The 11,451-nt window shown below is 55.7% G+C and overlaps 1 protein-coding gene across 1 annotated transcript; it reads left to right on the top strand.

Moving 5' to 3' along the window:
• Nucleotides 1–218: 218 nt before the first annotated feature.
• On the top strand, nucleotides 219–9,841 carry CATSPER1 (cation channel sperm associated 1). The gene is made up of 12 exons (XM_059159023.1): nucleotides 219–1,714; nucleotides 2,699–2,911; nucleotides 4,379–4,492; nucleotides 4,657–4,807; nucleotides 5,097–5,188; nucleotides 5,301–5,444; nucleotides 5,617–5,680; nucleotides 5,837–5,909; nucleotides 6,072–6,132; nucleotides 7,300–7,375; nucleotides 9,411–9,525; nucleotides 9,681–9,841. Exons 1-12 carry the CDS (start codon nucleotides 268–270, stop codon nucleotides 9,705–9,707), a joined length of 2,577 nt encoding a protein of 858 aa, XP_059015006.1. The 5' UTR covers nucleotides 219–267; the 3' UTR covers nucleotides 9,708–9,841.
• The last annotated feature ends 1,610 nt before the right edge of the window (nucleotides 9,842–11,451 follow it).

Genomic DNA, 11,451 nt, shown 5'->3' with positions numbered 1-11,451 from the left:
CCTTCCCTTTTATTGACTTCAGTTTCCTTGTTTTACAATGGAGAGGTTAGACACAATGATCCTAGATTCTGAACTATACCCCAGAAGGAGGCATTTTGAAATCAGACCTGGGAAGGGGTCTCCTGGTGGCATCATAAAGGGAGAATTCCATGAGAAGACTCAGGTTTTCCTAGAAGGGCTAGTGTCACAGGTTGGAAGGACAATTCACAAGGAGACTGTTGGGCCTGTATTTTGAGCTCTCCTCATTCCAGTGTTCCCAGCATAGTCATGGATCAACCTTCATTGGCTGAAAAAGCTCACAATGAGGCAGACACCAACAATTTGGATGTGTTATCTCACCCTGATTCAACAACCTCATATCACAGGCCAAGGCATAGCAGAGTCCACCACCATCACGGTGCGTCCCACCACCATGGTGGGTCCCACCATCACAGTGAGTCCCACCATCACGGTGGGTCCCACCATCATAGCACATCCCGTTACCACAGTGAGTCCGACCATCATGGCATATCCCACCATCATGATAGATCTCACCACCCTGGTAAATTCCAAGACTTTCATGACAATACCCCCTCCCACCATTCCCCTCACTCCCACCATTCCCACCACTCCCGTCACTCTCACCACCACGGTGAAGCCCACCATCATGGCAGAGCCTACCACCACACATCCCTTGCACTGACTCCTTCTCAAAGCACTATCTACTCCCATCATTCCCTCGGTGAGGGTCCCTTTGATGGTGAGTACCACCATGGTAGCAGAAAACATCATGGTAGGCCCCACCACCATGGGGAGCCCCACCACCATGGAGAGCCTTACCACCATGGGGGGTTCCACCACCACAGTGAGCCCCACCACCAAGGGGGGTCCCACTACCACAGGGGGTCCTACCACCATGGTGAGCCCTACTACCATGGAAAGTCCCATCACCGTGGTGAGCCTTATGACCATGGGAGATCCCACCACCGTGGTGAGCCCTACCACCATGGTGGCTCCCACCACCACGGTGAGTCCTACCACCATGGTGGGTCTCACCACCATAGGGAACCACACCACCATGCTAGGCCCCACCACCACAGTGAGGTTTCTCACCATAGTGGACTCCATTACCAAGGTGAGCCTTACTACCATAAAGATTCCTACTCGTATGGTGGCTCTCACCATTATGGTGAGTCCTATCACCATGACAGGCACCATCACGACGAAGCCCACCACCACAGAGGGCCTCTTCATCGTGGAGAGACCTTTTCCCACCATTCCTATGTGGACTCCTATCATGATAGGTTGATACCTCACTACTCTGACGAATACAGCCACCACCACCGTGGCCACCATGGTGAACGGCACCATGGCCACCATGGCCACCATGGTGAACATCATCAGAGGAAGTATCACCATAGTGTGCATCGTTATGATGATCTCCATGGCGATAACCGCTACAGGGAGTACTATCATGGAAGCTCCCACAGCTTGGGCCCATACAAGTCTCGCAGTGTGACCAGAGCTGTCCTTGGCCCTTCCTACTCTCATTCAATAACTCTCCGACCTAGCACGGCACGGATACAGTACTCAGCCTTTAGCTTGACTCGTTCTCACAGTGCTGTGCACTCACATGCATCCCAGATATCCAACAAAGTCCATCCTCAGGATTCCTCCAGTAAAACTTCCTCAGAAAGCTGGACAGAAGAAGATGAGCAATTTCAGAAGCGCAAAAGTGAGTCTCTGCTCCCCCGATTCCCAGCTCTCAGTGCTTGGCCCAGACTCCAGGCCCAACCTTCCACCCATCATGCGGCATGGACCTTTCCTGCATGTATATTCTATCGCCTGTCCACTCACCTGACTGCTCATCATCCCGTCTTCTATTCCTTAAACAATACATGTCTTCAGTCCACTGGTTTTTTTGTTCATCCAGTCACTGCTGTGTATATATGCATTCATTTCTCAAACATTTCTTCTTGTCTTCTATGGGTCCCTGGCCTGCCTGGGCCCTGGAAGCACAGAGAAAACAAATCCTGCCCTTGAGGGGCTCCAAGATGGGGGAGTGGTCACTTACCCAGTTCTAGACCACCCAGTGATAGTGGCCTATCCTCCATACTAGGACAGTTACCACTGTCGATTGTGTTTGTCCACATTTCCCCCACTAAGCTGTGAGCATCTTGACAGACATCCAGGGTCTGAAAGAGGGTCTTGTTTAAGGGGAGGGAGGGACCTCTGCAATTAACGCACAATCCCCCAAGCTTGGCCCCAAGTGGTTCAGTAAACAGAGTAGCAGTCTCACAAACAAGCAGAGAGGGAAAGGTACCTAATTGGATGGGAGTAGGGAAGGCAGCCAAAAGGAGATGTTTCAGCAGAATTTCAGAGGGAGAGGGAGAGTTCACCAAGAGGATGGGGTAATGTGGAAAAATGGGACTTCCCACACATAAGTTATCACATGGGTAGAGAAAGGCCTTGAGGCATAGAATCGTGAGCCCGAAAGATGCACTTGAGCAGACCACAAATCCCAAACAAGCTGGCGCCTGCCATGGAAGGGGTCAAGGCTGTGGCCCCAGGATTGACATAAGATTGCGTAGAGACACTTCGGTGAGTGGATGGTAGGCAAGCAGGCAGGCATGAAGACGAACCCCAACTTAGTCTGCGAGGATGCCTGGGATTCCCATGCTGCCTCTCACACAGGCTTGGCCCTCTTTCCCGCCTACAGCTGCCAGAGCTCAGCGGGCCCACAAGAGGCTGCACACCATGGACCTCTTCACCAGGTTGTGGGAAAGTATAAGCTACCTCATTCAGGACTTCCGGAGAATGCTTAGGAACCTGACTCAGTCCCTGCCCTTTGAAGCCTTCATCTTCCTTGTTGTCTGCCTCAACACTCTCATGCTTGTGGCCCAGACCTTTGCTGAAGTCGAGATCCGGGGCGGTAAGAGCTGGGGAGACCCTTACTCCTCTTTCTTTTTCTTTCTTTCTTTCTTTCTTTTTTTTTTTTTTTAAATATTTTCTTTATTTATTCATGAGAAACAGAGAAAGAGGCAGAGGCAGAGAGAGGGGGAGAAGCAGGGAGCCTGTTTTGGGACTCCATCCTAGGATCCTGGGATCATGACCTGCGCCCAAGGCAGCTGCTCAACCCACTGAGTCACCTAGGCACCACTTTCACATGGGGAGCCACTTTCACATGGGGAAAGCCAAAGATCTTGCTTCAGGTCCCTTGTGGGCCTGATCCAGTGCCAGGTGGTTCATGTAACTTAGCTCATTTCATCCTACCCCTGGGAAGTAGACAGCATTGTCCAGGATTAAAGAAGAGGCTCAGAGATCTTGTTGAGGTTGACCTGCTAGCCAGCCAGCCAGACACAAAAGCCTACCGAACTGGAGGATATGCTGTTTGTGATACAGCCACCAGGTGGCGCATCGACCCTAAACACGTCTCTGTGGGGTGGCCAGAGGAACACAGACCACCTAGAAAGGCCAGAAGGCCCTGAGAAGGCGGCTGTGAAGGGGTGAGAGTAGAAAACTGGGGAATGCAGCCCCTGAGACCCTTGGCAGCAGAGTGAAAGAGAAGCCTGCCGCCTCGTGAATAAACTAAGCAGAGAAGCAGAGAATACGGCGCACAGCATTCTTATTCGGTGTTAAGTGAAGCCCAAGTTCATGAAAACGCTCTCAGGCTGACTGGTACGGTTCCCGGGCCAAAATGGGTCTGCTGTTTGGTGACTTCTGGCCAGACTACCCCCGGTGGAGTTGCCTCACAAGGCCATCTTTGTTTGTACAAATAAGGAGATGCAGGGGAGTCATTTCTAAAGCTGTGATCTCCTAATGCTGGAAAAGAGGCTCCTTCCAGCCCGGCTTGGGATGGATATTCAGAGCGGGGTTTTTTGTTTTTGTTTTTGTTTTTAAGATTTTATTTATTTATTCGACAGAGGGAGATCACAGGTAGAGAGGCAGGCAGAGAGAGAGGAGGAGGCAGGCTCCCCGCTGAGCAGAGAGCCCAATACAGGGTCTTGGGATCAAGACCTGAGCCAAAGGCAGAGGCTTTAACCCCCTGAGCCACCCAGGTGCCCCTCAGAGCGGGGTTTTAAATGACAATGAGGCCAAGGCACTCTCCGATTTGGGCGGGTCCTCAAACGTTTCTTTTTCTGAAATGGTAAGATTGACAGGTAGGCAGAAGCTGCTGGGAGTTCCCTGAGGTCAGGAGGTCAGGCCAAGCGACAGGATGACAGGATGATCACCGTTTCACGGACAAGAAAACCGAGGCACGGAGCAGTTAAGACCCACAGCCATTATAGGGCAGAGCCAGGCCCTCCCCAGAAGCGACTGTGTGTGAGGTCCAGGGGGAAGAAGAGATGGGCCAGGGCTACCGGGGAGGGCCCTGGGTGAGCCCCTTGTGTCCCTGCAGAGTGGTACTTCATGGCCTTCGACTCCATCTTCCTCTGCGTCTACGTGGTGGAAGCTGCCCTCAAGATCGCTGCCCTGGGCTTCAAGTATTTTTCTGACCCTTGGAACAACCTGGGTGCGCATGCGCGTGTCTGTGTGCACGCGTGCGTGTGTGTGGACGGAGCCAGTGGGCTGCTAGTGGAGGCTGAGGACAAAAGGGGATTGGCAGGGCGGGACTGGGGGTCTGGGCGAGGCACTTGGACAGGAGCCCGTGACCCCCAGCGACCCCTGTGCCCTCAGACTTCTTCATCATGATCATGGCCATGCTGGACTTCCTGCTCTTTCAGTACAACTCCTTCTCCTTCGTCTACCACCAAAGCGTCTTCCGGATCTTCAAGGTTTTCAAGAGCTTGCGAGCCCTGAGGGCCATCCGGGTCCTGCGGAGGCTCAGGTCAGCGGCACCAGGGCTGCCCACCCCTATGTGCGGACCCCGTGGGAAGGGGCACATGGGCCTGGGCTCCCAGGGAATCTGATGGGGGACGAAGAGGCTGTGGACACCGGCGCCCTTCCGAGAAGCCTCCTGCCATCTGCTGCGATCGGTCATCTTCCAAAGGGGGCCGAGCTCCCCCAGACCACTGGGAAAGCTGGGCCCGGCTATCGGGGTGTCAGTTCCAGCTGCCGGGCACGGATTCCCACCCGCCCTGGTTCTTTTCAGCCTCCCTCTCGCCTTCTGCCCACAGCTTCTTGACCAGCCTCCAGGAAGTGACCGGGACTCTGGTGCGGTCCCTGCCATCCATCACGGCCATCCTGATCCTCATGTTCACCTGCCTCTGTATCCTGGGCCATGGGGGCTGGGGTGGGAGCCTGCGGTGTTGCGATGGGCGGGTTTGTGGCAGCCGGAGCGGTTGGGACCCTGCGAGCCTGCTTTGGCCCTGAACAGCCAGTCCTCTTCTCTGTGGTGCTCCGGGCTCTGTTCCGTCACTCTGACCCCAAGCGCTTCCGGAGCATTCTCTCCACCATCTTCACACTCTTCACCATGCTCACCCTGGACGACTGGTCCCTCATCTACCTGGACAGCCGCGCCCAGGGTGGGACAGACCCCGGGGGGGTGGGGGGGTGGAGGGCGGGGTCTTGGCTGGGTAGGCAGACCCGGAGGGCTCAGTTACCCCATCTGCAAAGTGGGGTGTCTGATGCTTGCTGGCCGGGGTGTTGTGAGGGTGAGCAGGGAACTCAGAGCCCAGACGACCGCCTCTCTCCCAGGTGCCTGGTACATCATCCCCATTCTCATGATTTACATCATCATCCAGTACTTCATCTTCCTCAAGTGAGGACCCCACCCCCCACCTTGGCTCCCCAGCTTCACCGCCACCCCTGCCTAACCTTGGGGCACCCCTCTCCAGCTCTGTCCCCTGGGTCATGCAGGGCTGCTCCTACAGCCGCCTCCTGGAGAGTACCCCACTATCCATCCCTCCATCCCCAGCCTGGTGATTGCGGTCCTGGTGGATAACTTCCAGATGGCTCTGCTTCAGGGCCTGGAGAAACTGAAGCAGGAGGTATGGCGGGGGAGGGGGGTGGGCAGGTGGACCTGGGGGTGCGGTGGGGTGGGGGGGGTGATGGGCAGGGACCCCATGAAGGGGTGGCCACAGAGGCTGGGGGAAAGGCAGGAGGGTCCTCCAGGAGTGGACTCGGGCAGAACAAAGGCCTCTTCTTCCCAGAGGGCTGCCTGGATCCGTGAGAAGATCCTGGACGACTCACTGACAGAACTCAGCAGATCAGGTGCCAGCCCTCCTTCCACAGTCACACACACCATTCCAGCTTCAGTGGCAGACTTTGAAAATCTAAGACTTAGGAGGACTTTCAGAGCTTAGAACTGAGGGTCCAAAAGAACTCCAAGACAATCTTCCAAAAAGCGATGAAACTGATCGCCAATTCTTGAAAGCCCCATTTGTGAAATGACTACCCAAATTATGATTCACTGAATACTCCTTTTTTCTAATAACTTATAAAGTTTATAGCACTCGGTTTTACCTGGGATGGTTTCGACTGCCATGGAGGGTTTTGTCAAGGTGTGCACATTGGTCCAGAGTCACACAAAGTGGTTGAGATTCATTAAAAATCAAGTTCCCTGGACACGTTCATTTTTATAAAGCCGACTTTCTGAATGAATTGATTTTGAGACAGTTGATCTGCTTCCTGCTTTTAAAGATCCTCAGAACTTTAGATAATCTGAGCTCTCAGGATCCCACTCTTGGGCTCCTCACCAGGCCCCTCACCTGTCCCTTCCATCAGGGATAGATGCTCAGTGCAAAAAAGCTGAGGCAAAAAGAGGAATCAATTGGCAGAAATTACTTAGCAAATTGCCAGTGTGTAGGCTTTCAGGAACGGTTGGATCCAGGACTTGAATACTGGTCAGGATTTGGTCTCTCTCCTCTGTGGTCCTCTGCATGGTTTTGTGCTTAGGGTGGCTCGTCCCTTGCAGTAGGAATGGCCACCTGCCACTCTAGTCCCAAATCCTCACAGGTTAGCCATTCCTATCATGCCCTGCAGAGACTTCCTCTTCTTCCTGCAGTTACAGCAAAGTCCCGGAAATAAGACTTCTTTGCTTTGATCACCTGACTATTTTGGAACCAATCACTCTAGCCAAAAGAATAGGCTGCTCTGATTGGCCAGGCCTGAGTCACATGTTGTTGGAGGTGGGAGGTGGGGGTCAATCCCTGCTAGACAAGGTGGACCCAAAAGGCCCAGTAGTGGGGAAATGGGGGGGGGGGGATTTTTACCACAAATCTGATACACACTCCACACCCAGAGAACCCATCTCTTTGGGGGCATCTTGAGCAAAAAAACGCCTTTAGCCCCATCTGAATACCTCTGTGACACCTGGAGTGTCTTCTACCTCCTCTCAATCCGGGCATCTTCTGGACTGACCTCCTTTTTTACATCCAGACCCTGAAGAGGTGATGAGTGAACACACCAGACAGAAGCAGCTCATCGAGAAAAAATTTGGGACCATGACTGAGAAGTAAGGAGATGCCAAGGGAGGGGAGGTCCTTTGTCGAAGGGGAGAGGTCTGGTGTCTGGCCCAGTCCGGCAGGGCAAGGGACATTGCTCACCTCTCTGCGAGGCGGTGCAGCGCCAAGGCCCATGGAGAGCCTCTGGGTGGGACGTGGAGACCACGAGTGGCTTCTGTTCACCCAAAGCTATCTTGTGCCACCAAGAGAGTCCCCCGTGGCAGTGTCTACAGGGCCATGAGAGCCGCTGTGAGGCTGAGGGCAAAGGCAGGGCAGCAGCGAGTCTGCCTGTCTGTTTACGCAGGAAGCAGACCTGAGCCTTGCTCTGGGTCAGGCCCGGTAAGTTCTCTAGGACACAGACTAGCCCGTGCCCAGGAGAGCCTATTGCCAAGCACCTGTGCCGGGCCCTGAGGGTGCTAGACTTGGGCTAAGTGGAGGGGTGAAGAGGACGGGTCAAGCAATAGCTTGCGTGAAGGCCTGGGAGGCAGGTGGTCAACATCCCATTCCTGTGGAATCGATTGGCCAGCTGGGGACTTACGGCTGTGCTTGTGGCTGGGGGACCTCGGCACAGACTCCTGCTTCCTGGCTGGCAGGTCTGGCTCCACAGAGACCCATCCCTCTGAAAGCTGGGCCCCACTGCACCTCATCTGGACTGGCTCCAAGCCAGCCTGACTACTGGCAGCCTCCAGGCCCTCCTTACCCGACATCCAAGTTCAAGTCCCAAAGGCCCTCTGTGACCCAGCCTTTGCCAACCTCCCTCGGTTCCCTGGTTCCTTCCTTGCTGTCCCTGCACTGTCTCCCAAGCATAGCACATACTTCTCCACCTCCAGGCCTTTGTCCACCCTGTTTTCTCTGTCTGGAATATTCTCTGGCTGCCAGTGCTGGGCTCAAGTGAACAAGAGTTGGGAGAGTTGAGTTACAATCCTGCTTGCTTCACCTCCTGGCCCTCCTGTCCTCCACTCCATGTTCCAGCAACTTGGCTACTGGCTCAGTGCACCCTTGGCAGCTCTGTAGCACTTTCCATGGGGGCTTCTGGGCCCCCAGACTCTTCCCACTGGCCCACCTCCTCTAAGCGTGCTCTTTGTTTTTGTTAGTTGTTTGTTTTAATCTTTCTTTTATTCTTTTTATTTATTTATAGAGCGGTCTTTGTTAAAAGCAGTTTAGGCTTTTCCTTCCTCGTCAGACTTTACATCTCCAACTCACCCACTCTCTACGGCCTCCTTCCCTGAAGCCTGCCCTGGCCCCCAGTATACTCCAGTTCTTCTGGGCTAGCAGACCAGGAACCTTGCTGAAGCCTGGCAGAGCCCCAGGTGTCTTTCAACCTCCACTCTGTGGCACTTGCTCTGGAAGCCTTCTCCGATCCCCAGGACTGGATGAGCTTTTCCTCCTCAGGGACCCTCAGCAGTCTGGTTTACTCATGCCAAGTGTAAACTCTTGGTTTGCTTTCCTGGCACTGCCACAGACTGAGCTTCTTAAGGGCGAGGAGTGTTTCTTCTTAACGTCTGGGTCCTCCATTGATTTCAAAATGGAACCTGTCAGGTGCTCCGAGGACCCAGACGATGGATTTATAAAATGGGCAGGTGAAAAGGGAGTTAATAGATGGGTAGTGGGCAGGTGAATGGTTGCGCCGGGCAGTTAGGCGGAGGACTGGCTGTACCACATGCTGGAGGGGTGGGCCCAGGGCAGCGCAGGTAGAGGGAGGGGTCGGGGTGGTCAGATGAGTGAGTGAAAGGCTAGGGAGGTGGGCAGATGACCGGGTAGGTGGCAAGTGGCTGCGCAGAGAGGTATGGGGTAGCCGGAGGGGCCAGCGGTTGGGAGGACGGATGGAGGGAGGGACTGCTAAAGGGGAGGGTAAACCACTGGCACAAAAGGAGGCTCTTAGTTTGGGGGAAAAGGAAATTCGCAGGAAAGCTCTGACTCAGAAAAGCTGTAATGTGGGACTGGCGGGAGGCAGGCGAGAGGAGCTTTCCGGGGGGCTCTGGCAGCCCCGCAGACCCTGCCGCACAGGTCAACTCTGGCTTGTCCCCATCCCCCGCCCCACCCCAGGCAGCAGGAGCTCCTGTTCCACTTCCTGCAGCTGGTGGCTGGGGTCGAGCACCATCAACAGAAATTCCGCTCCCAGGCGTCCGTTCTTGATGAGATCGTGGACACTGCGTTCGAGGTGCGCCAGGCAGGACCAGAGGAGGAGAGGGGCCCGTGTGGGAGGACCCCAGAGGGCCAGGCATGAGAGCCCAGAGGGCCCCGAATAGTCACACGGGCCTGTGGGAAGGCGGAGGCCAGCACAGGCCTAGTTACCCGCCCATCCCACCCCTGCAGGCTGGAGAAGAAGACTTCAGGAAGTGACTCCTGGACGGAGAGAGACACTGGATATGGATTTTAGCCTCCAGCAAGCTGCCCACTGCCTTGGGTCCAGACAAGTCCCCTGCTCTGCTAGAATGATCGTCGGGCTTGCAGGGCTGGGTCCTAACAGAGTTTTTAAAACCCTGAGTGGCTCTATGTCCTCCCTGGCTAAGCCAAGGCACAGGGCAGGGGAACAGTGCACGTGCATGGGTGTGCAATGTGTGTGTGTGTGTGTGTGTGTGTTTTGGGGGGATGGATGAGTCTCTGTTAGAGGAAAGCAGGGAATAAGCTTAATGGTCGCTCCCCACCCTGCCTGGCCTAGGGCTTAGGTGAGTGCCCCTACTTTCAGCCTGAACCTGGGCGAAATGCCCAGAGCCCCTGGCCCCGCGGTGTGGGTGGAGGAGAGGCTATGGCTCGGATCCCCAAGTGCCTGGGCCCGGGCGGGGTGCTGGAGACCTGGGACTCCAGACTGGAGTGGGGTGTCCCACTGCCTCCGGCAGCCACCTCCTCTCTGGCCAAGGGAAACCAGGCTACAGCAGAGGCTGGAGGGGGTCCGGAGCAGGACTCCAGAGTGGGGGCCGCAGGGCGGCAGTCGTGCCAGTCTTCCCTCTCCCTGCAGGCTGGACCAGGCAGGGGTGAAGACACCAGGCCCCAGTGCAGAAGGGGCACGTCCCTCCCTGGCCAGAATCTGGGGAGAGAAGGTGCTGGGGAAATGGCTTCTGGGATCAGGGCACAGATCTGGGGGTGGAGAGGCCACCTGGTGGGTATCTGCGGGTCACCACCGCAGGCATTCATTCACCAAGCATTTCCTGCCACTTCCCTGTGCTGTTCCAGGCTGGAAGCTCCTGCCTGGTGGTTCACAGGAGCCCTGGGCCAGCTGAGCTGCCACCTCTGATGGGCTAGGGCAGAAGAGGGCTGAATCTTCCCCTGCGCCCCTAGCTCCTGTCCAATGCAGCCCACTCGCTCCCCTGACTTCCTCGTGCCAGTCACCTCTCTACTGTCCGCCCCTCCCCATCCCTACCCCAGTAGGCCTCTGAGAGCACAGGGCAGGGCCTGGACTGGGGGCTGTTCTCCAGTAGGTCACAGCATTGGGCAGGGGACTGAAGGCAGACACAGTGGGGGATGTGAGGCCCCGCCAGGAGGGGCGGGAGACAGAGGCTGGGGCCTTCTCCACCCCCACACCACCGCACTTGACTGCCCGCACCTACTGCTCCCAAGGGATCCGGTTCCTGACTTTCCTTCTCCAGGCGTCGGTGTGCGGAGGTCTGTCCGCATCTCCGGGTTGTCTGGGGTGGAGGGTGTTGCCTCAGTGCTTCTGTGCTGTTCTGGATATGTATGTGGTGTCGGGGAGCCTCCAAGTGTGTGCTATGGTTTCAGTGTACATGTGTGGCTTTGAGTTCCGTGTGTGTGTGTGTGTGTGTGTGTGTGTGTGTGTGTGTGTAGTGAGTAGGATCTGCAGCCACAAATGCAGCGGTACAAAAAATGCTGCAGTTCTGCTTTCTTTAAATGATGTCACATCACACCTGTCCCATCATCCCTCCTGTGGGCAGTAGATTTGACCTTGGTCCCCTTTGGGCTTCCTGTCCGGCCCCTTCCAGGGGTCTTTCCTGGGGCAAAGCACTGGGGACGCCTCTGGACTGTGGCCCACAGCGTGTCCTTGAAAGCCACCATCCCAGCCCTCATGGCCTCTTGGCCGGTGGGGGCTCTGGTACCGCTGGCCCACAGGCAGGTAGGGGAACCTCGCAGG

Source organism: Mustela lutreola, chromosome 1 (assembly GCF_030435805.1).
Source record: "Mustela lutreola isolate mMusLut2 chromosome 1, mMusLut2.pri, whole genome shotgun sequence".
Taxonomy (NCBI): domain Eukaryota; kingdom Metazoa; phylum Chordata; class Mammalia; order Carnivora; family Mustelidae; genus Mustela; species Mustela lutreola.
Note: the sequence above shows the minus strand (reverse complement) of the source record. Positions and strands in the feature narration are given on the sequence as shown.